Raw genomic sequence first — 25,229 nt, 5'->3', positions numbered from 1 at the left:
TCCATCTGAAGCATCACAAGACCTGTTCTCAGGCCTGCTTACTAGTTATGTTACTTACTAATTATTTGTATTGTACAATTGCCCACAGGCAGCATAGGTCTGCATACTGTTCAAACTCATAGGAAAGCATGGTCCCTGCCCCTAAAAGTCTCATTTCAGACTAGGCCCAACAAGAAAGTGTGACAGACAATTGGAAGGGAAACAGAGGGTGAGGGTAACCACAACAAGATCACACGGTTAGCTGCTGCTGCACAACTTGAGGGTTCCACATCAGCTGAACAATTATCTATTGCTGGAAATAGAAGAATTAACAGCAGTACGAACTGAATGTTTATCAGTGAACAATTTCCTATAGACTTTACTGTATAAATAGGTTTTCAGGAGAGATTATTGATATCTTCTCTCTTCTTTCTCTACTTTAACTGCAGCTAATCCTAAAGCTGGACAATTTTATAAGACTTTAATGTTGGTACATGTAATGGTAAAATACACACAGTGTTCTGTGGAATTGAAAATCTTCAGTATAGCCCAGAAGCTTTATATATTTAAAAAAACAAACAAACAAACAAAAAACTTTTCTAGATTCTTATGGTATTAATCCTATAACAAGTTTATGATTTAGCGAATAAACATTATTGCTATTTTATTATTCCTTTCATACCTGTTTTAATCTGTCAACAGCAATAAACTAATATTTGCTTTTTATAGTGAGTGTTCTTATCTTAACATTTTTTTTTAATGCTAGAGAGGTTAATGAAAGGAACAGATGAGGTTGTGGTGAAGACACCAGACTGGGATCTGGATTCAGTTGCTGGCTGTGCCATATGTCTGTGTCTACACTGCAATTGTATATAATCTTCATAGTGTGGCTAAGAATAGCATGGAAGATGTGGCTGTGCAAACGTGTTCTTAGCCCGTGCTGGGGTCTGTGCTGCTGTGTCTTCACGGCTATTTTTAGCCATGCTGTATAGATTACAGCCGGTGTGGGTACACCTACCTGAGCTGCAGTCACACCTGCGATTGCCGTTAGCTATACCACGTTCTTCTTGTGAGACTTTAGGGAAGTCCTTTAGAATCATAGACTATCAGGGTTGGAAGGGACCTCAGGAGGTCATCTAGTCCAACCCCCTGCTCAAAGCAGGACCAATCCCCAATTTCTGCCCCAGATCCCTAAATGGCCCCCTCAAGGATTGAACTCACAACCCTGGGTTTAGCAGGCCAACGCTCAAACCACTGAGCTATCCCTCCCCCCCCTTTAATTGAGATGTGTCTCAGTTCCCACGCTTTGTCTGCCTTTTGTATTGAGGACTAATTTTACCGTTAACAATCGGAGCAACAGGTGGCATGTAAATGCACCTTCCTGCTCTTTGCTCTCAGTCTACACCTTTAGGAGATTGCTTCCCCTCACTGGCTGGAACTTTGTGGAGGCAGAGTCAAGGCCCTGCTTGTTATTCTCCCTTGCCCATTCTGCGCCCAGCTGTGTGGGAGAGGCAGTAGCAGCCCCACAGAGGCTGCTTTTCCCATCCCATGATGTGGGTTGCCAGTACAAGGGACTGGGGGGGGGGGCAATTGCCTGATGCACTTCTGGGAGGGGAGCAAGGCAAGTCACATTCGTCTCCTCAGAATGTCCGGGGCTGGGACTGTCTCTTGCTATGTGAGTGTGTACACACCTCTCATCATTGGGCATTACTGTAATGCAAATACTAATCACTCACCAGTCTTCCACAGCTAGACATGAATGTCTACTGAAAATAAGGTTGGTCTCATCTTAGTGAGAAAATGTTGTGTGGGGAAAACTTGTACAGAGCTTGCCTCCCCTCTAGCCTTTTGAAGCCAATGCCACTAGAGTTCCTCATCTTCATGAGCTCTGGACTCACACAGAAAATTTCTTAAAATGCATGTCACAAGGAAATAAATTCGTTTCTCTTTTTTTAAAGGCATCACATTTGGCATCTACAAATGTGTTCATTCAAAAATTATATCTCCCAAAAACCTATGTACATCCAGTACTATCTGTAGTTTGAGTGATGTGCTCTGATTAACACCCCTTTCCCTACAACTATTTTAATAGTTAATGAAAGATTTCATTTTTTATCACTTTATGCTCAGTTCTTTCATGACACCGGTTGCTTTGCTCTCTTCTTTCATTAGATGCTCAGGGCTATTGAAAACATCAAATGTTCAGCCACTCTCTACCTCTTCACGTTTGACACCTGGGATTCTCCTCTCTCAGTACTTCTCTGGCAGCACTTTAAACCTTGTGGCTATTCAAGTGAGTTAAAAAATCTGTAGATTTGATATTTGCAGCAGCCTTTTCTTTGCATCCCTTCACTTTTTTTATTTCCCTTCCCCTTCTGTCACCTATCTCTCTGCTGTCCTTTACTGCACAATTTGTCCAACTGGAACTTGGATCTCTTTCATCAATAGATTTCCATCTGCCAATTGTGTTTCATTATCTTTCATATTTTGTGGTATGGTGAATTCACTCAGCAAGAGGTGGGAGACCTTTTAAACATGAATAAGATGAGCAGGAAAAATACAGAGAGTACAAGGCATTTTATAACACCTGCTTGGATCTAGAGATGCACAGACTCTCAGGTTATGAACTTTTTCTCAAGAAATATGTACCTCAAAGTGAAGGCACATATGACCCAAGCAGTTGTAAACATTGCTCTTTTGGGGGAAACTACTTGCCTTATTACTTATTAAGGGTTTGTAGCTAGGTGCTAACAGTGTGCTCCCTGCTGTACAAGACACAAAGATTGTTCTTTCTGCCCCCAGTCCCGAGCAAAGGGATGATGGAGTGGCCAGACTTACTGACCTTCTGAGCTGCATATGACAAATCTTCACAAGTTGGAGAGCCGGGGGGCGCTTGTCGGGGCTCGGGGCTTTAGCATTGTGGGGAGGGGGTGTCTCAGAGCTTCAGCCCTGTGGAAGGCACCTGTCCAGGCTCGGGGCTTTAGCTGCTTTTGCTGATGCCTCTCCCCAAAGTGCTAAAGCAGAGGTTTTTCCTTGCAGAGCTAACACCTGGGAGTTAAAGGGAGGTGTCGCTGAGGGTAAGAAGGGGGGATTTGCCTGCTGGTCTGTGACTCAAGCTGTTGGAAGAGCCGAACCTTTAAATTGTGCCCCCTCCCCCTACTCATAGCAGGCAGCAGTCGTCTCTGGCGGAAGCCCCTAGCCCAGTGGTTTTCAAACTGCAGGTCGCCACCCAGTACTGGGTTGCAAAATGTAAGGCACTGGATCATGATGGCTCTGGTCAGCACCGCTGACTGGGCTGTTAAATGTCCCGTCGCGGGTGCTGCCCAGCTAAGGCAGGCTAGTCTCTACCTGTTCTGACACTGCGCTGCACCCTGGAAGCAGCCAGCAGTAGGTCCTAGGTGAGGTCCTAGTAGCTCCTAGGTGAGGGGTCCATAAGGCTCCACAGTCTGCCTCTGCCCCGAGCTCTGGCTCTGTACTTTCATTGGACAGGAACTGACCAATGGGAGCTGGGGGCGAGGGGGCGGTGCCTGCGGGCGAGAGCTGTGTGGAGCTGCTTGGGTACCTCCGCCTAGGAGCTGGACCCACTGCTGGCTGCTTCAGGGACACAGCACGGTCCGCAGTGCCAGGACAGGCAGGAAGCCTGCCTTAGTACCCCTGCTGTGCCGCTGACTGGGAGCCGCCTGAGGTAACCCCTGCCCTAACCCTGAGCCCCCACAAAGCTGGAGCCCCTTCCTGCACCCCACACCATTCATTACTGTCCCCACCCCAGAGTCTGCACCCCCAGTCCAGAGCCCTGACCCCTTCTTGCACCCCAACCCTGTACCCCAGCCCAGAGCCCCCTCCCACACCTGAAATCCCTCACCCAGCTCCACTGGGTCATGGACATCAAAAATTTTCTTCAACTGGGTAGCCAGAAAAAAAGTTTGAAAACCACTGCCCTAGCTCCACTACCCTGCCACAGGGCAAAAGCCCTGAGCTCCAACCCCCCACCCCCTATCTGGTAGGTGGGAAGTGGTGAGGTGTGGGGGACTCCTGGAATCGCACTTTAACTTTAAAAGAGACATGGTTTGACCACCCCTGGGATGTGGTATGGCCGTGTTACCCCAGGAGGAGACAAGGGAGGAGTTGTGGCTCAGTTCATCCCTTGATACTCCCTCCCCCCCCCCCCCCCCATTAGAGCAGATGGTGCGAGGGAGAGTATAAATTACTTTGCTCCATTTTGTGGAGTAGCTCACTTCTTTTTTCCTTCCACTGTGTGCCTGCCCAACTGCTCTGCCTGGGGAGTGGAAATGGGAGGTGCAAAGCTAAGGCTCTTCCTTATCCTTGGCCATCTCAGCCTCCTTCCAACCCACTTGTTCATAAGGGGAGCATCAGGCCAGCAACTGCTGCTGTCTCTCCTGCCTTTGGCATCACAGTCTGAGCAGCCCTTATTCAGCTGAGGAGGAGAGTAATCTTGCTCTCCTTTGCAACCAAGTAAGGGGATGTGAAATTCTTGCTCAAATTAGAAACAGTCCCTGTCCAGAAAACCAGACAGTAAAGAAGAAGACAGGTTGCCCTGTTAAGGCATGGAGAGGAATAACTTAGAGGACTTTTTATAACGTTTGGTTTTGTTCACTTCTCGTGGGTATCACTTAAGTGAGTCTGTAAGAAGGACCAGAAAGCAGAGTGAGTGGTGGATGGGTGAATCTGTATCTGAAGAGTGAGCTTTCAGGCTATTTCAGGGTTCTCTAGACTATGTCTGATTCTCTTGCATTAATCATTCTCTGTTAAAGTGTGGATCCACAGGTTTTGCTGTCCGTGAATGTTTTGGATATTGAAAACTTGTTTATTTTTGCTGTCTTCTACTAGTTCAGTTGCAATTTGTACTGATATTACTTACAGTCATGTGCAAAAAAATTCATAAATTCATGTGGCTATGAAGAAAAGTACAAATACAATGCATGTTATGAGTTGATGTAGATGAAGGTGAAACTCATTGCACAGGCAGTCATCAAGGGGTAAAGCACCCATTGTCTGGGAAGTCTGATCTTTTCTGTGGTTTCTTTGTGTTGCAAAGCAGCTGCACAAATGAAGTGTTGACACAATGCTTCTGTTTTGAAGCCATGTGGTTCTAAGTGAGCAGGTTTGGGCTAAATGGATTTCCAGATGGAAAGCCCAGGGGCTAAGAGAGAGATGTGGAATAATGTATTGAAGAAGAGGAGGGATTTCAGGAGACTCCAAGAGAGACAGAAGCTCAGCTGTCAGTTTAAGGTTGACCTGTAATATCTTAGCTTGTGTCTCTGCAAACATGTAGTTTGTGGCCACTTCCATTGGAGGAAACAGGACTTGTGTATAGTTTGTAAATATTCAAATTACACTAAGAAAAAACCCTGAGTTTGGCTCACCAATTTCTGCTTCAAGTGGGAAACTGACCTGGAAGGCCCCAAAATCTGCTTAGCAAAGGGGAAATACTACAGTGTTACCCTGAGATTTAGTCACATGAAATCTGTGCACTTTAGAGATAAATTTCATGGAGTGACCTTAATGCAACCCTCTTGCATGTGTGTATTACAAAGAATCTTGAAAGCATTCACACAGTGAAAGATCTTGTGGTAATGCACAAGAGGCCAGTGAAAGTTACTGTGAGAATAATATACCTGCAGCCATACCTCATTGGGGTGTACTCTTGTCAGATTTTTACTAGCCAGTGAGTGTAGGGCTTGTTTTGTGTCACCTCAGAAGAATACTGAAAGCGGTAATGAAGAGAGGAGAGAGCAGTAGGAGTTGTGGAGAGTTTACAGCCCTGCAGCTGTACATTTGTATGTATTTGTATGACAACCAATTCACCACTCCTGCAAATATACCAGGAGTGTGGGGGCAAGGTAAAGGGGGTGGTCTTGGCTGCACTGTACCCCTCTGATGATAGAAATAGGATGAGAGATGGCTAGAAAAGAAATGTATATGTGACAAGCTCATAGCTTTTGAGCAGATAAAGAACTAATAATGGGTTAAATATATGGATATTTTAAATTTAATTTCCTTACTGGGGATTTTTTTTTGATTGCAGGTTATAATAGAACCTAATGTAGCATTCATAGCCTTGGCCAAGTTAGCATGACCTTTAAGTAGTGATAATCTGTCGAGTAGCTTTGAAGCGTGAAATATACTTTGTGGGAATTACCTATTTTCTGCTGTATTTTCAAGAGAAATCAAAGATATTTTAGATGGCTCACATAGTGATATCTATAGCTGAGGTTGCTTGATGCATCCTATTAGAAGCATCTGAAAACAGGGTTGTATAACTTTGCCAAACTGTAACTATTTTGGGGCTGAAATTTTTCATGCTGGAATTCTGCCCAAGGCTGAATTTGTTTGGAAAACTTCAGCAAAAGTGGCTTCCTCCTTTCCAAGAATGATGCTAGAGAAAAATATTTTTTGTCTATGTTAAAAAAAAAATTGCATAACCATTTTATTGAGAAGCTTACGTGCCCCCCCCATGCTTTGGAGCTGTGGTTCTTCAACCAGAGGTACACGTACCTCTGGGTGGACACAGAGGTCTTCCAGGGGCTACATCAACTCATGTAGATATTTGCCTAGTTTTACAACAGGCTACATAAAAACTAAAGTACAAACTAAAATTTCATACAGACAGTGACTTATTTATGATATATATAATACTGTGAAAGGTAAGTAAATATTTATATTCCAATTGATTTATTTTATAATTATATGGTAAAAATGAGGAAGTAAGGAACTTTTCAGTAATAATGTACTGTGCGACTTCTGTGTTCTTATGTCTGATTTTGTAAGCAGATAGTTTTGAAGTGAGGTAAAAATTGGGACAGATCAGACTCCTGAAGGGAGTACAGTAGTCTGGAAAGGTTGAGAGCCACTGCTTTGGAGCATGGACTTGAAATTTGGCAGAGAAGTGTCCTTGTGTCAAGAATGTGCTTTTTGCTGTCCCTGTGAAAATGTGCCCAATTTTGGCCGAATTATGAACCTCTAAAAATCTGTTTGCACGTGTTCAGTGGAGACTTCGGGCTTGGCTACACTTGCAAGTTAGAGTGCATTAAAGCAGCCCTGGGTGCCCTAACTCCTGATGGGTCCACACTGGCAAGGCACATAGAGCGCCTGGACTCCGCAGCTGGAGCGCTCCTGGTAATCCACCTCCACGAGAAGCATAAAGCTTGCTGCGCCCCAGCTGAAACGCCTGGGCATCAGTGTGAACGAGGTGTTGCATTACTGCGCTGTGATTGGCCTCTGGAAACGTCCCATAATCCCCTGAAGTCAAGTGGCCACTCTTCTCATTGTTTTGAAATCGGCTACAGGAATGCAGATATGCCCTTTCATAGCTCCGTTTCTGACAACTGGCATACTTACCTGCTCCGGGACAAAGCAAGCCATTAGTGTGGAATGCTGCTGTTGTGAGTGTGTGTGTGGGGGGGTGGCGGGGAGGTCTGCTGCTGTCTGAATTTACAAGACAGCATGCTGACATGCTCTCAGCCCCCCAAAAACCTACTCTCTCCCCCCACATAAACACAACACACTCCCTGTCACACTCTACCCCCCCTCCACCCCCATTTGAAAAGCACGTTGCAGCCAGTTGCACACTGGGATAGCTACCACAATGCACTGCTCTTTGTGGCATTGCAAGAGCTGCTAATGTGGCCACGCCAGTGTGCTTGCAGCTGACAGTGTAAACACACGGCAGCGTTTTCCTTGCTGCGGTCTCCGAAGGCTGGTTTAACTCCCAGCGCGCTACCTCTGCAAGTGTAGACATGCCCTTATTAGAGTTTGGCAGCTAAATTGTCTGAAGATTCCATCTACACCGAGCGTGCTCCATCCCCTCATAGCTCCTGAGTACTGACTAGACTATATGTCTCAACCCCACCGAGCAACTGATCATGATTTAATTGGGGATTGGTCCTGCTTTGAGCAGGGGGTTGGACAAGATGACCTCCTGAGGTCCCTTCCAACCCTGATATTCTATGATTCTATGATTCTATGCTTCGTCCTGGGGCTGCAGGGGCTGGACCAGAGCTGTTCATACAATTGCTTCTCTCAGCAGCCAGCTGATGCTGTGGCCTTGAGTGCCAGAATTCAGAGCAGGGAGATAATTCAACCCCCTTTTATATATGCATTATTTACAGTCTTTAATTACATGATCACAAACTATTGCACAAGCATCCTTAATTTCAGTATTTCCTAACTTTCAAGTGCTTGACTTTGTAACTGTAATACTCTTTTAACATAATTTTATTTTTTGAGTTGGGGGAGTGGCGAGGGGGATTCACGTATGCACAAAAACATAGTGTGTGTGTGTGTGTATTGCAAACCTGTTGTTTCTGCAGAATCCTATGAAGAGTAAGAAACCATATTTGGAGAGTTAAACATGTTTGATATCTGAATATATGAGTGAAATAAGGTTATTGGCACCATCTAATTCCATGGGGATTGGTGTGCACTGGTTGTACAACTGACTGTAGTATTTGCAAAGAGACCAAGGACTGAATGTTATAGAGCTTAAATAGCCCCTTCCCTTCAGTTGAGACATAGTTGGTGGTATGAGTTTTAAAAGCCATCATTGTAGCTGCCAATTCAGTACCTGTTCCGTGGATAAACGGAGGAACTTGCTGTCCAGTCCTGTTGATCAACTACTTTTCCCAAAAAAAACAGCTTCTTTTTTTAATTTAAAAATGAAGAATTGCTTGAGAAAGAAACTGAACAGTTTGTAGGATTTAATATTTAGGCTCCTTGGGGTAAAACAGCTGCATTTTATTATTACAGTAAACATGTTGCAAACTTTTCCAGGGCCTTTGCTGTCTCATTTGAAACTTATCAGAGATTTAGCTTGAAGAACCAATCAAATCAGTGATTTCCCATAACTGGAAAAAATATTTATTATGTGCAATACATTTTATTTTCATTTTGGTTTAATTTTTATATCGATCACACTTAACCAGATTTAAGCTGCAAATATGTGTTCAAGACTTACATTGTCAAACACGTAGAAGTGATAGTATATTAAAATCTACTTATAGTCTGTGTGCAAAAGCATGCAGTGCTGTCTTTTCATGCAAAGTGCATGCAAGGGCAAGAAATCCATTTCTCTAATACTGAATTGACTTCCAACTAGTGCAGGAATGGCAGAGCCAGGGAATTTAGAAAAGAAATACGCTGTAAAAGGTAATTGTCCTTCTGAATTAATTAACTCTAGTGACAAATGAGTGGCTCTTCACATGCAGCATGATATTTATTGCCTGTTGGCCTTTTGTAGAAAATATTATTTTTCTCTGTGTTGCTAATCTCTTTTCTGGAACTAGATTAATTTCCATGTGAAAGAGATAATGGCTATATTAATTTGTTTTATCAACAACTAATCAAAACGCATGCTTTTTGTTTTCCTGTGGTGCTTTCAGAGGAGTGTGAATACTTCAGGCAAGACCTGTATTACTGTGGGTGGATAGTGAGTTTGGAACCATTTCATAAAGTCTGTGCAGCTTACACTCACTAAAATATTTGATGCTGTATTTCTCTTCACAGCATTCATTTGTAGGATGTTTTTGTTTGCTTTTAATCTGAGAGATATGGGTACTGTCTAGGAACAGAAGTCACCTTCTACAGGACAGGCCCAACAAAGAAAATAACAGAACACCACTAGCCATCACCTTCAGCCCCAACTAAAACCTCTCCAGCGCATCATCAAAGATTTACAACCTATCCTGACAAATGATCCCTCACTCTCACACATCTTGGGAGACAGACCAGTCCTCACTTACAGACAACCCCCCAACCTGAAGCAAATACTCTCCAGCAACCACACACCACACAACAAAAACACTAACCCAGGAACCTATCCTTGCAACAAAGCCTGGTGCCAACTCTGTCCACATATTTACTCAAATGACACCATCATAGGACCTAATCACATTAGCCACGCCATCAGGGGCTCGTTAACCTGCACATCTATCAATGTGATATATGCCATCATGTGCCAGCAATGCCCCTCTGCCATGTACATTGGCCAAACCGGACAGTCTTTACGCAAAAGAATAAGTGGACACAAATCTGACATCAGGAATCATAACATTCAAAAACCGGTAGGAGAACAGTTCAACCTCTCTGGCCACTCAGTAAAAGATTTAAGGGTGGCAATTTTGCAACAGAAAAGCTTCAAAAACAGACTCCAAGGAGAAACTGCTGAGCTTGAATTAATATGCAGACTAGATACCATTAACTTGGGTTTGAATAGAGACTGGAAGTGGCTGGGTCATTACACGTATTGAATCTATTTCCCTAAGTTAAGTATCCTCACACCTTGTCAACTGTCTAATAGGCTATCTTTATTATCACTACAAAAGTTTTTTCTCCTGCTGATAATAGCTCATCTTAACTAATTACAGGTTTCAGAGTAGCAGCCCTGTTAGTCTGTATTCGCAAAAAGAAAAGGAGTACTTGTGGCACTTTAGAGACTAACCAATTTATTTGAGCATAACCAATTTAACTAATCAATTTATTTGATGCATCCGATGAAGTGAGCTGTAGCTCGCGAAAGCTTATGCTCAAATAAATTTATTAGTCTCTAAGGTGCCACAAGTACTCCTTTTCTTTTTGCGAATACAGACTAACACGGCTGCTACTCTGAAAACTATTGAAATTGACTCACTCTGACAAATTTGTGTTATTATTATTAGACTAATACTGTGCGATCTTCCTGCTCTGATCTGAATGCCATTCAGTAGTATAAAATCTAATGATGCTAGTTAACTTTTTTTGGTGATGGAAATTGTGTGTCATCGGAAACCCTAAGCACTCCTAACTATAATTTACAGCTTGGAGGTAGCAAACCTGACTCGTGCAGATGCTGATCTGGAAGCCTATCGAATGCAGATGTGCAAAGAGGCGATTGCCATGTTGATGAAGAACATGGTTTTCAGACACAATGTCTCTCCTAATGTGGAGAAAAGGATGGGTTCAATTTTCAAAAAACAATTTTTTGCAATGGAGAATGAAGTTCAGGAGGAGTATACAAGAAAGATGGTGGCTTTAACTGCCGAATGTAATCTAGAGACTAGGAAAGAAATGGAGGTTCAGCACCAACGAGAGAGAGCTGCAAATGATGAGGCTGAAGAATTAATTAAGCGACTGAATGAGAAGGTAAATCAGGTATGAAAGTAACATAACAATTTGTATGGTTACCCTTTTCCTACTATTCCATGTTATTTTTCCTGTGGTTTCTCTTTTAGACTGTAATGGCCACACTGGTTTTGTTTTCTTGCTATTGTAGCTGCCTAGTGAGAATTCCAGTAGTCTTTGTACATTTCACCCCTGTTAACCTAAAAAAGAAAACTCCCAAATTATTGTTTCATATTTGTCAAACCTCATAAGTTCGATTAAGAAGATGGCTCAGGAGTAACCAACACAATTCATTATTTGCCACTGGTGCTGCACTTCCGCATGAACGTGTATTCCTATGTATTGAATGTAACGTTGCTGCTGTTCAAGCTTCCCATTTTCCAGTGAGTTGTAGAGATAAAAGAATTCATATCAGGAACATATTCCCACAGACCAAGATGTGAAAACGTCCACCTCGGTGTCTTAAATTCTTTGTCACATGCTTGCATATGCTACCAAAAAAAAATCATGTTTTATTTGAATGCAGTGTACTTGTTGTTGTTTAGTGCTTTTATGGTAATTAATAAAACTGATTTTTTGCAGAAATGGTTACTTTGATAAAAATGACCCACCAAAGATAATAGCAGTGTACAAAGGTTTGTGAGAAAGGGTTTGATGCAAGGCCTGTTGGATGGAGAAGTATTGTATGAGGATGCAGGTTGGTGCAGACCTGTTGAGCTCTTCCATAGGAACAAATAAGTATATGAGCTGTGACTCTTGGGAGGGTTTGCTTTTATTTTGACATATTTACACTAGCAGATAGGACTCAGCTGAAATTTGCTGGCCATGCCTCTCGTTGAAGCTGCTCCAGCTACCTTTCCAGCATTGTACCTTTTCTAGTGCTTTGTCCAGTTTGGTTTTAAAAGTCCCAAGTGATGGGAGACACTAAAAGATCCTGGCTTAAGGATAGGGGCTGGGGAAGAATTCAAAGCCAGACCCTTCAATTCTTGTGCTGATCCACTTATCTCCTTCCTCCCTCTCCTCTGCTTACCCCTCAGCTGTTGTGCTCTTTGCACTCAGAGAAGCAGAGAGAAGTGGACTAAAATCTATGAAAGAATCTTTACTAGCTTTAGAGATACTATATTTCATGTCATTTACTTTTCCTCTGGAATGTGGAGGAAAGTGGCATTGCAGGGGAATAAAACGAAGCAATCCAAAGTGGAGAAATGTGGGTGAGACACCAGATGCAGAAGAAAAGAAGTACTTGTGGCACCTTAGAGACTAACCAATTTATTTGAGCATAAGCTTTTGTGAGCTACAGCTCACTTCATCGGATGCATAAAGAGGAAAATGCAGTGAGGATGTTTTATACACACAGACCATGAAAAAATGGATGTTTATCACTTCAAAAGGTTTTCTCTCCCCCCACCCCACTCTCCTGCTGGTAATAGCTTATCTAAAGTGATCACTCTCCCCACAATGTGTATGATAATCAAGGTGGACCATTTTAACAAGAATGTCTGAGGAACATTGGCGGGGGGTAGACGTGCAGGTGAACGAGCCTCTGATAGTGTGGCTGATTTGTTCACCTGCACATCTACCAATGTGATATATGCCATCATGTGCAAGCAATGCCCCTCTGTCATGTATGTTGGTCAAACTGGACAGTCTCTACGTAAAAGAATAAATAGACACAAATCAGATGTCAAGAATTATAACATTCATAAACCAGTCGGAGAACACTTCAATCTCTCTGGTCACGTGATTACAGACATGAAAGTTGCGATATTACAGCAGAAAAACTTCAAAACCAGACTCCAGCGAGAGACTGCTGAATTGGAATTCATTTGCAAATTGGATACAATTAACTTAGGCTTGAATAGAGACTGGGAGTGGTTAAGTCATTATGCAAGGTAACCTATTTCCCCTTGTTTTTTCCTACCTCCTCCCCCTCACCCCCCCCCCACTGTTCCTCAGACGTTCTTGTTAAACCCTGGATTTGTGCTCGAAATGGCCCACCTTGATTATCATACACTTTGTAAGGAGAGTGTTATGGATAGATGAACGGGGCTTTTCTGTTGAATATTGAAAATATGATTTAATGTTAATATTATTTTATTTCAAAATAGCTGCTCATTTCAGATCACTTAAAGAAGAATGCGCATAGTAAGCATTGAATACATGTGAGCTTAGTCTCAGTAATACATTAGTCTCAGTAATATTGGTACTTTTAAAATATATTAAACACGGGTAATCATTTGGATGTTCTTGTTTTTTGTCCTCTCCCAGTCTGCTATAGAATACAGATGTCTTCTGGAAAAAATTCACAAACTTGAGCAGAGCCACATGAAGAGGTTCCTTTTGGTGAGGCAGGAGGAGTACTTTGCGAAAGCTTATCGACAGCTGGCTATTTTCCAGAGAACAGAGCTCCATAATATCTTTTTTACACAGATAAAAAATGCCATTTTCAAGGGAGAATTGAAGTTAGAAACAGCCAAAGCATTAGTGCAGGATTACTCTAAAATACAGGTAATGATGTAACTATTCCACTCTTTAACTTCCCAACAGATAGCGATCACATAGTAATGTTTGTGAAATGTTTCTCTAATTATCTCCACTTGTAGAACTTTGCCATGTTATCACTTTTATAACTGATTGACAGTAGAAATAAGATGCAAAACTACAGTCCCATAATTTTGAAATTTTAAAGTCTAGACAAAAATTATTAATTCATGTACATAACCGTTCCCAGTTATGATGGGAGTTGTGCATGTTCATTCAGGCAGTCTGTACCGGCTAATTGGGTATTACATTACAAATCTGAATAAAACTTGACCTGTTTTTTAAATTCTTCAAAGGTGCTTAAGTGACTTAGACCCTAAGACTTAGGATCCTAAGTTACATAGGCACTTTTGGAAATTTCACACTATATCTTAAAGTGAAAATTGCTCTAGGGAAAGAGAATGTTTTTTGTTTCTTTAAAAGAGCATGGCTCTGCGTATGCTTTCTACTGAGCATAGAGCCTACTACCCTTGGGCCCCAGTTCAGCAAGCATGTGCCTAGTTTAGGCACATGAGTAGTCCTGCTAAAGTCAACAGGACTGCTTATGTGCTTAAATTTAGGCACATGCTTCAAGTATCTTGTTGAATCAGGACCCTGAGTAGTCTCATTGGCCTCCATGGACTACTCTGGGTAGTAAGCACCGTGCTCAGTAGCTGGCTGTTCAGGCCCAAAGATCAACAAACTGTGTTAGACTGATGCAACTGTAATAACATGACACAATCATCTAATTTACAATACTTTTAACTAACTTGTATGGAAGTTCACTGTTGTTTTTTATTTGTAAAGGCTGTTTAATATTATTATTTTCTAATGCACAAAACTGGTCTAAATAGCACTCTCTCCGGTGTTAGTTAAAATGAATGTAACTTCTAATTAAGACATATATGTGTTCACATTCTTTCCTATAGGAGGACATTGAAGAGCTAATGGATTTTTTGCAGGCTAATAAGAAGTATCATCTGAGTAAAAGATTTGCTTTCAGAGAGTACCTAATAAATAATATACATTTATGGGATTCTCAAGCCTCTTCTCTCTTGAACACAGCAGCAAGCCAGATAACAAGTCTCATTAACAAGATGGAAAGGTAAATATAAGCTCTATTTTAACTATTCCTGGTGTCTCCACTCCTACGTTATCTGAGTGACCTGTGGTATTCCTCAAAAATAATTTTAGCTATATCTAATAAAGGTTAATGAATAGAATTTAAAAGTTTACTGAGAAGATTTATTATTTTTAAAATAATTCAGTGAATATTTAGTAGCTACCATATTGGTTATTCAGCATCAGAGTGTAATATACTGTCTTTGGCCCTGATCCCACAACACAGAAATACTGCTGTCTCACATACCCGGTTAGAGCTCATTGACTTCAGTGAGGCTCTAAATGGGTACATCAGTTTATTTCTGTGCTGCATGTTACAGGATCAGGGTCATTGTGTGTGAGTGACTAATATTGCTCTCTGGTAGCAGTCCCACTGAGAGAATAAGGTACTTTCTACTAATATTAGTGGCTAGAGAGATTCTTTAGCCCAAGTGGTAGAAGCATGTGCTTTTGGAGCTATTAGTTAAGGGTTCTAGTCCCAACCCTTGTGTGTGATCTAGATCTGAATTATGTGTTGCTGTGAATGTGTTCAAATAAGATCTTGGTTATTTTCTTTTCTCCCAGCCTCACTCCATGTCATACAAATACATGTCCAAGAGAACGACTTCCATGTTTGATTATAATATGTGATTTGCTTAACTGGATCATTTAGTTTTAGATTGATGCAGTGTCTTATGAGTAGAGTCAGATAAAATGTTTTTGTCAGTTTCCTTGACTGATGGGAACACGTACAGTTAGACTTATTAACAGATGCCCAGGTTCTGCTGCTGGAGGATTATGGCTCCCACTGAAGCCAGCAAGAGTTTGGGGCTGATTATAGATCCTTTACTTATTCAGATAGTACTCACCCATGTGAATAGCCCATTTAAGTCAATGGGAATATTTTTAATAAGAATTACTGAACAGGACCCTATGTACATGAAAATCTAGACCTAGATGAAAAGTGCAACTCTGATTCACTTCTAAATTTAACATGTAGGGTGAGGAGCTGGATATATGGTCTCAAATTGGCATGCATAAAAGTTTTCCAAAGGAAAGATGATCTCCACAGTTGACTGAGCTTATAAATAATATAATTGGTATAGATCTTTATTAGCAGACAAGCCACATGCTGCTGGGAATAGTAAAGAATAAATGTTGGCTAAAGTAATAAGTAAAAATGAATTGCAGAAAAAATATTTATTTAACTGTTTTGGGGTATTTCTTTTAGGTCATATAGGCTCTGGGCTGATTCAGATACAGTATTTGAGGATACCATAGAAATATCCCTGAAGGTAATATGGAGACATAAAAATGATGAAATGGCGCTGGTGAAATGAGCAGTTAAAATTACATGACAGTATAGAGCAGTTTGAGGGAGAACTCTAGCTAGTACCAAGAGAGCTGAAGCATCTGCTAGCCTGGCATGTGGAGAAACTACTGAAAAGTATGCCAGGAAAGTAGAATGTGTCAGTGTGGAAAGCAAATTACTAATTTTTCTGTTGATCCTGTGCCCACATCTTTCTTTATATATTTTAGACATATATTGGTGCCAGTTGCCAGTCATCTGGGTGCCATGTATTGCAGAAACAAATATAAAATAGATTAATATAATCCAAACTTCTCAGCCAGTAACAGGACCATATAGACATATTACTATTTAAATTGTTTTCTGTCCTGCTATTGTTCTCAATTGAAAGGTAAAAATAATAGAAGATCTAGAGTAGGGCTGTCAAACGATTAAAAAAATTAATCGTAATTAATAGGCATTAATAGGCATTTTAATCACACTGTTAATAATAGAATACCATTTATTTAAATATTTTTGGATATTTTCTATGTTTTCAAAGATTGGATCGGGGCTCTGGACTTCAGCTCTGCTCAGGGCTCCAGTCCCGCTCAGGGCTCCGGGCTTCATCCCCCATAGGACTCGGGGCTCCAGTCCCATACAGGGTTCAGGCCTTCAGCTCCCCCTCAGGGTGCGGGGCTCCAGCTCAGCACTTCAGCGTACCCGTGGAGCTGCACACTGGGACTTCAGCCCCCATGCTGCCCACGGAGCTGTGGGTTGGGGCTTTAGCCTTCCCTCCCTCCCCCCACCGCCGATGCATCCCTCCCAACCCAGAGGAATGCGATTAATGCATTAAAAATTAATGAGTTAATTTTGTTTTCAGTTCATTGCAGGCATTAACTGCGATTGTTTGACAGCCCTAGTTTAGAGGCCCAAAGGAAGATTGATATGAGATACCAAAAGATCATGTTCTGTATCTGCAAGTAGTGCAAAACTAACAGCACTTCATTAGAGACTGGATAACTGTTCATTTAGAGCCAAGTACCTTACCTTATTTTTGTAACCTTTGCTCTTCTATTTAGCCACCTATTGCAATAGCTGTCACCTGTTGAGTCATGACTGCCATTAGACTGTAAGCTCTGTTGAGCAAGGACAGTCTTCCTATATGCCTGTACTGTGCTTTGAACGTTTTGGATGGTACCATAATGTATGTGCAGCTACGTGTCCAAAACCAATCTTACCACCTCCTTTGTAACGTAATGAAGACCCCACTTCTGCAGCTTGTATCCTTCCATATTTTCACATCACTTTCAAATCATATTAAGCTTTTGGTCTCCTTGAGAAAAGTTCTTTGGTTGTTCTGTAGACATTGTTACTTTGGGAAGGCCCTTAATCAGAAGCTCTAATTAAATAGGTCACTGTGCAGATTTAATCATGAATTCGTAGGAGCCGATTACTAAAATGAAGGAAGAAGTGGGGTTTATTAAACTGGAAAAGTAGCTTTAGTTCATTGTTTAATAACTGATATTGAACTTGAGATGCAAAATAAAAGAAAAATCAATGACTAGAAAAGAGAGGGAGGAGAGTTAGAAGAAAAAAATCTCAGTAGTGGAAAGGCAAGGCCTGGGTAGTTTTTGGTGGTGATACAGTGTGATATTCACGTGCACAAAATACTGCAGCACGAACAAGAGTCGTAAGGAAATCCTAATGTAAAACAATGCTTTTCTCTCTCTAACTTTGCATGCTATTCATTGGCTATAATGTTCAGAGGAGTGAGGAAGAATTTACAAATTGGGGGAGGGATGCAGTTCTACTTTCCAGAGAAATCTTGCGATTGAGTTTCTTACAACAGGATTAGTTTTGCACCGAGAGCTACAAACAATATCAACAAATGGCGTTTCCTCTCACCATATAAGTAATAGGAAGGTTGGATAGAGGATTCCCCAGATTTTTTTTCATAGTGTCAAATTTTAAATAAATTCTGCAAAGTTAGACACCCTCGCAAAACAAAGTGACATTACTCAGTTATCTTGTGTGACCCTCCTATAACTTCAGACACCCCCACACTCACGCAGCTTGTTTGCTTTCAGAAGATTGGCAAGACCTGTGCCTATTTTTTCATTCTTTGGACGTTGATATTGTAAAACTACACAATGTAGTATTTCTGAACATTCTCCAGAGTCATTCTGCTGCAGGCAAAGCTGAGAATCATGCCCAAAACCCAGAAGAAGAATAATTCCATGGTAGATTGGCCAGAATTTCAATCTTTAATTATAAGGGGAATTGGGGAATATTTACGGACCAGAACAGAAGAAATGTTAAGAGCAAGAAAAGTCTGAACCAAAATTCTGGTCCTTTTAAATTGTATCATTAATCTCGTCTGCTTTTTCATCTTACCCTTCAACTCCCACTTCTCTCATTACAAATGTAGATGTTCCTTTATCAAAACCAGTACACAGTAGATTAGGTACTTTAAACATATACTTATGGATGGGATTAAAGGGAATTTTGAGATGCATAATTGTTTTATATCTAGAGATGAAATTGGGAAAATATGTGGATGAGATAGAATACACATAAACAAATTGAGAGGTAGCATAAAACAGGCAAGACATAAATGCTGTAAAGGACTTTTAAAAGCAGAGCTCAATAGAACGTTTAAAATATATTGGATAAAAAGTCAATCGAGATTCATGTGAAAAAGATACTGTAAGAATGTTAACAAAATAAGTAAATGGTGGGTTTCATTATAAAACAGCCACTCTAGGACTCTAGAGAAAATTTCAAACAAAATCTAGAGGCCAGTATTTTCAAACTTGACCATCTAAAGTTAGCATTTAAATAAGAAGCCTGATTTTTCTGGACAGCTCAGCTCCTTTTGAAAATCAAGCTGCTGATTTGGGTGCCTAAATATGGATTTACTCTAACTCTAGGTATTTGCAGTGCTGTTGTAGTTTTGTTGGTCCCAAGATATTTGAGAGACAAGGTGAGTGAGGGAATATCTTTTATTGGAACAACTTCTGTTGGTGGAAGAGAAAGCTTTTGAGCTGGTCTCTTTTTGCCAACAGAATTTGACCCAGTAAAAGATATTACCTCACCCACTGTATGTCTCTAACTCTAGGTATACAAGTTTGAAAATTTTGCCCATAATATAGTAGGCAAGGATGGATAGTCAGATGTCTCTGGGCCAGATTCCCTTTCCATTCTGCCCTCTTTGCATCACTCAGCGCAAAGGGGCTGGAGTCTGGCCTGGACAACCTACTGAGAATTCTGCCAAGGGTTAGGGAGCTCTCAGTTGGCATAAAGTCGGTGTAGTTGGTTCCCATGCCAACCATGCCCCTTCGCTCCCCCCATACAAACACTGGCTTAAGGGTTGAGGGGGAGTGTAGCTGCATTCTGCCAAATCTCAGCTGGCCCTCTTAGGGAGCTGGGCTGAAGCAGATGTGATCTGTGAATTATGGAGCTGTAACCAGCCATAAACAGCTCCTAGGCTGCCTCCCTTTCTCTATGCTGAATGTGGAAGAGAATCTGACTCTGTCTTTTACAAAGAAATTTTATACTTTGAACATGGTTCCCTAGACGCAAGAGGACAGGTGTGACGTCTGATTAAAGTATAATTACGCAAGCCATTATTTCTACCACTGTTATATAATTGCAACGAATCTTATGCAAAGTGTAACACGTGGCCAGAAAGGGTTAAACAGCTTGCAGGCTAAGAGTATGTCTACCCTGCCCACGTTACAGCGTGGCTGCAGCAGTGCTGTGACGAGGGCAGGATAGTCGTGCTTTATCGCTGGGGGAGAGCTCTCCCAGCAATAAAAAATAACCACCTCGAATGAGGGGGGGTAGCTTTATTGCCGGGTGCACGGCTCCCATCAATAAAGGCTGTCTATACTGCTGCTTTTCAGCACTAAAACATTTGCCACTTGGGGGGGGGGTGTTTTTTCACACCCCTGAACGACTAAAGTTTTAGCGCTGAAAGTGGCCGTGTAGACACAGCCTAACTAACCATGACCTTTAAAGACATTTTAGAAAGGTGTGCGAATGGAAATTAAGGCCATTCATGCTAAATAGGCTAGAACTTTGAAATGCAAACCTGTATTGTTAGAAGTGATACTAATTGTGTGTATCTTTAATTCTAGCTATGTAAATAAACAGTTCCTGTCTGTCACTATAGCTACTGATTCAGAGATCAAAAGGGAATATTAACATTTAGATGAATCTTGGGTAAAATAACGTCATTGTCTATATGTCTCTTTGAAGTTTATAATAGACTGCCTGATGGATAAATTGCCCTATGTTAATTTGTGTAACTACAAAATGAAAAGGAGTACTAGTGGCACCTTAGAGACTAACAAATTTATTTGAGCATGAGCTTTCGTGAGCTACAGCTCACTTCATTGGATGTAGCTCACGAAAGCTTATGCTCAAATAATTGGTTAGTCTCTAAGGTGCCACAAGTACTCCTTTTCTTTTTGCGAATACAGACTAACACGGCTGTTACTCTGAAACCTGTAATTACTGGTGGTGTTCAGAAAGCACAAGGTTACATCAAAAGCCTATTGTTTAACCAGAACTGTGTGGTCAAGTGGATGCTAGAACACTGTATAAAAAGACCCTCAGTAACAGTAATAACAGTAATCAGAGGCCTATCCACCATTGTGCAATATGTCACTGCAATATTTTCTGCTGTTGTCTGTCCTTTAATTCATAGAGCCATTTTATTTGTATATGTGCTATTGTGAGCAGATATCTGCATTGAACTCTCTACAATCTAACCTCTTCTCTTGCTTCAGAAGATTCCACAGCTTCAGTGCCCCTCAGCATGTTAGGAGTTTAGACCATTGCTGCTAATACACATTTTCTTACATTTATGCAAGTTAAATGTCCTCTGCTGTCAAATTGTCCATTTCATTTATATATTTAAATCCATCCAGAGTTTCTCATAATCCTCCATTTTACTAAACAAATTGACTTAGTGTCATTATCATACTTTATCAACTCCTTTTACTTTTTGTTCAAAATCTATTTAATAATTTTTATCAAATACTGACAATCACCTTGGTACCCTGACATTTGACCTGTAGAACAGCCTTCGCTGTAGCTCTTTAGTTGCTTTACTGGTTCGAACTGCAGGACTGCCCTTATTCATTTATTAGTCATTTTCCTTAATAGTCTCGTGTGAGAGACCTTTTCAAAAAAGCGTTCGGAAAAATCTAAGTGAATTACATTCATGCTGCTTTATCTACCATTTTGTTAACATTTCCGAAGAATTCTCCTAGATAGAAAGCTCTTTTTATCATTTTCCTTACAAAAACTATGCAGGGCTTGACTTGTCCAGGCAATACTTGTCCAGGTGTTGTACTACTTTAACCTTACTTTTCCACTGCATGCATCCGATGAAGGGAGCTGTAGCTCACGAAAGCTTATGTTCAAATAAATTGGTTAGTCTCTAAGGTGCCACAAGTACTCCTTTTCTTCTTTTAACCTTACTGGAACTCTTAATAACTGGTTTCCCCAGTAGCACAATGAGCCCCACCATTCTGTAATTCCTGTGTTCTAGATAGTCAAAAAGGCACCAGATTAGTGACTTCACAGCTTTTTTTTTCCGAACAATTGCTAGTTTTAAAGTGCTATGGTTTCATTTCGCCAAGCACTCTGCTCCTTCACACTTCATTTCTTTCATAACACTTTGATAACCTTATCCAGTCCTGGCAATTTACTGGACTTGAAGAACTCCTATTGCAGTATGAATTTCTCCATGGATTTTAATCTCTAATAAAACCACAATAATTTCCTGTGATATGTGGCCTTAAATCCTACCATCATCTACAGTAAAGTCCAAATCAAATCATTCCTCTTACTGATCTCTTTTAGTAGTGTACTTTTTATTCTTTTCCATTTAAGTGGAGTCTATTGCATCAATAAATATTTCTCCAAACAGTCCTTTGATATCCCCTTCCACCAGGTAGAACTCGGGTAGCTAAGCTACCCATTGTTGTTGTTATTGCGTCAGCAGAGCATAAGCCTTTAATGTCTTGGGGCCTGACCCCACCAGGTGCTGAGCACCTGCTATCTGCATTAAGATTAATGACTTGCTTAGCAGCTCTTTGTGTCTGGATTTTACTATGAGGAATTACTCATTGCAATTCTGATCTGGACATCTGCAGAATACTGATCCAGTTGGGTGAAATCCTGGTCCCACTGAAGTCCTTGGCAAAACTCCCATTGTCTTCAGTGGGGCAAGGATTTCACCCATTGTTTCCATCATATGGGCTTTCTAATCAATTAGATTCCATCCCTTAGTCATTTCCACACTGGAGTGATCTGTCTAAAATAGTTGTGGTTTCCTTTACTTCTTCAGATATAATACAACTATACATAACCTAACCTACCCATCAGACAAACTATAGTTTGAAGTCTGAAGCCCTTTTGCTTTTTTTTTTTAATTGTCAATCATAACTCTGAGTTGCCAATTATACTGGGCATTCTAACTGGCTCCTTTTTTAATTTTGACTTTTAAGTCTTGAGCTGTAGCCTGGAGATGCTTTCATTTTTGTCTTAGAGGTACAACCATTATATTATTAGTTTCAGAATAGCAGCCGTGTTAGTCTGTATTCGCAAAAAGAAAAGGAGTACTTGTGGCACCTTAGAGACTAACAAATTTATTTGAGCATAAGCTTTCGTGAGCTACAGCTCACTTCATCGGATGCATTCAGCTGTAGCTCACAAAAGCTTATGCTCAAATAAATTTGTTAGTCTCTTAGGTGCCACAAGTCCTCCTTTTTATATTATTAGTGTTATTTAGCTGACACTCTGCTTCTGCTTGAACTGATGGCTACACCTCCTTGTCTCTATTGTTTGTGTCTTTGGAAACTCAGTCCATATTCCTTTTTACTGGCCCCCTGTAGTACCCACAACTACCTACAATTTAATCTGAGTGCCTTTTAAGATTTTTACACGTAAAAAAATTCCACAGAATATATCAACTTGGAACTAATGAGATGTGTGTCTATCATCGTCCCCATAGTCAGTGTGTGTACTATCACCACCCTGTTCACTTAGCTGGCATGTTACATCACTTTCCCTCCACCTTTCATCTCATGGCCCCAATTCTGATTCCTGCTGCAGCCCCTTTTACTCCACTCTGGGTAGGGATTGTAAAGGGGCTGCAGAGACTCCTCGGTAATTCCCCCAGCACAAAATAGTTTAAAGGTATTTAAAAGTAATATCTTGATTGATTATTATTTTGCATAACTTGCTCTTCCTCCTATCTAATTCCGCCACCCACATGTTATACTACTTTGTTTTCCCTTGTATTTGGCACAGAAAGGAGCCTAGATATGGAATTTGCAGTTCACAAAGCTGAAGGGAGGCCTGGCACTGCCCAATCTATCTGTCACATCATTGGAATTTATAATCACTTGGTTTCAGGCAAGGACAAATATTATTTGGCGTCAAGTAGAGCACGTTGACAGTTGGTGGGATTGCTTTGTGGGCTTTTTCCCACAGAAGATTTTTTTTTTAAAAAAAGGTGATGGATGGAAGTTGAAAAAATTGAGTTCTGCAAAACTTAGCAAACCTACGTGATAAGGAGGGAGGCTGAGCTGAGCTCCTCATTAGAATTTAAAGCAAGTTTGATAGGCAGGGGATAGTGTTCTGTTGCTCATTTAATTGACTGTAAACTCTCAAACAGTAGATGGAGAAGCAAGTGCTGGCTTTGAACAGGAGCTCTCTATTCACTTTGGGTAAAATGCAAAAGCCACACAACTAAATAAATGTTCTTCAACTTTGCTTTAATTTGATTATTTTGGGAATTTGAGGTAAAATCTAACTTGGAACAAATGTGGGACAGCTAAATTCATATGGACAAATCCTAGGTAAATTCACGAAATCAATGGGAATTGGTCTCAATCCTTTCCTGAGAAAGGTCTGAATAAAGGACTACAAGATTTCGCCCACAGTCGAACTGTTGAAGTGTTGGAGACTTTGCTGGGACAGTGGCATGTGAACCCTATATGTTATTAGGTCCTGATTTTCAGAGGGGCTGTGCGCACACAATTCCATTTGAAACCAATGTGAGCTTCACAGTGCTCAGCCCTTCTGAAAATTGGGTACTTGGAGAATAATTGAGGAAGGGTTTGAACAAAAATCCAGTGTTAGGGATAGTACTTTCAGCCCAGGTTCCATTTTGACCTTTTTAACCTCCTTTTAGGGAATACTCAGTATTTAATATTAGAAATATTTCTTGTGAGTCATGGTAATAACAGCGAAAATCCAAAAGCCTAACCTGGTTGATTTAAGATCCTCCTTTATATCCCTATTGTTCAAAGGTATTTTGGGAACTCTTGAGTGACAAGAATAGCAGCAGTCTTTATAATGCAATTAGAGTTGTTAATAGGGAGAGAGAGACTTACCTGACTATACTTTATTGTGTCTAGCCCATGCACTCATGTGAATTAGAGAAGTCAATGGAGTTAGACTGGTGTCATAATCTTGCAAATCTATCCTGAATCCAAAAGATGTCCTGTATGTGTAAGACTGGGAAAGTTTGGTCTGTGGAGTTGCTATATTTCTCTTTTCATCCAAAATCCTGGTAATTCTTTCGATTTATTTTGAATATTGTAGAAGTGAGTGAAAGTCTTTACACAGGTTTTGCTAACTATCATTTGTAGTGTGTATAAAATTATTGTGCATGTGTGATATATATATATATATAAATGTAACATTTAAGGAGACTTTTTACATTTTCAGACTATAATGTATAAATATAAAACATGTCTAATTTGAAAATTCTGTACAATACCCTTCTTTTTCCTTGCATTAATCCCATCCTACACTACAAGTCCTCTCCTTCCAAAGTGCTCTTTTCAGTGCCATATCCTCTATCACACCACATGCTAACATGTTTTCCTTTATGACGTACCACCACTTCTTCTTGGGTTGGCATCTCTGTCTTTCAGTCTTGAGCCATTGGACTCTTCCTCACTAGTTGTCAGGACTGTGCTTTACATGAGGACTGTGCTTTACGTGACCAAACCACGTGAGCCTGCACTCCCTAATTTTTTCGTTTATGCACATTACTTTGAGCATCTTCTGTCTAACACTAACTCTATATATGTACGCATCTCCTTGGTTTTTTCCCCCTCCTTCTTTCCCAGTCTCCCCTCACACTCCCATTTGTTTATTCACCTCTTGCGTATTATCTGTATGCTAGACTGTGAGC

The 25,229-nt window shown here is 40.8% G+C and overlaps 1 protein-coding gene across 1 annotated transcript in view; it reads left to right on the top strand.

Annotated features, from left to right (window-relative positions):
• EVC2 (EvC ciliary complex subunit 2) overlaps positions 1-25,229 on the top strand; it is a 160,730-nt gene that overhangs the window by 63,178 nt on the left and 72,323 nt on the right. The window contains exons 10-12 of the mRNA XM_077814642.1: positions 10,791-11,124; positions 13,363-13,602; positions 14,544-14,719. Of these exons, the coding sequence (XP_077670768.1) occupies positions 10,791-11,124; positions 13,363-13,602; positions 14,544-14,719 (750 nt within the window). The remainder of the gene's footprint in view (positions 1-10,790; positions 11,125-13,362; positions 13,603-14,543; positions 14,720-25,229) is intronic.

This window comes from Eretmochelys imbricata, chromosome 4, assembly GCF_965152235.1.
Source record: "Eretmochelys imbricata isolate rEreImb1 chromosome 4, rEreImb1.hap1, whole genome shotgun sequence".
NCBI lineage: Eukaryota > Metazoa > Chordata > Testudines > Cheloniidae > Eretmochelys > Eretmochelys imbricata.
The sequence above is the reverse complement of the archived record's forward strand: the minus strand, read 5'-3'. Positions and strand labels throughout refer to the sequence as shown.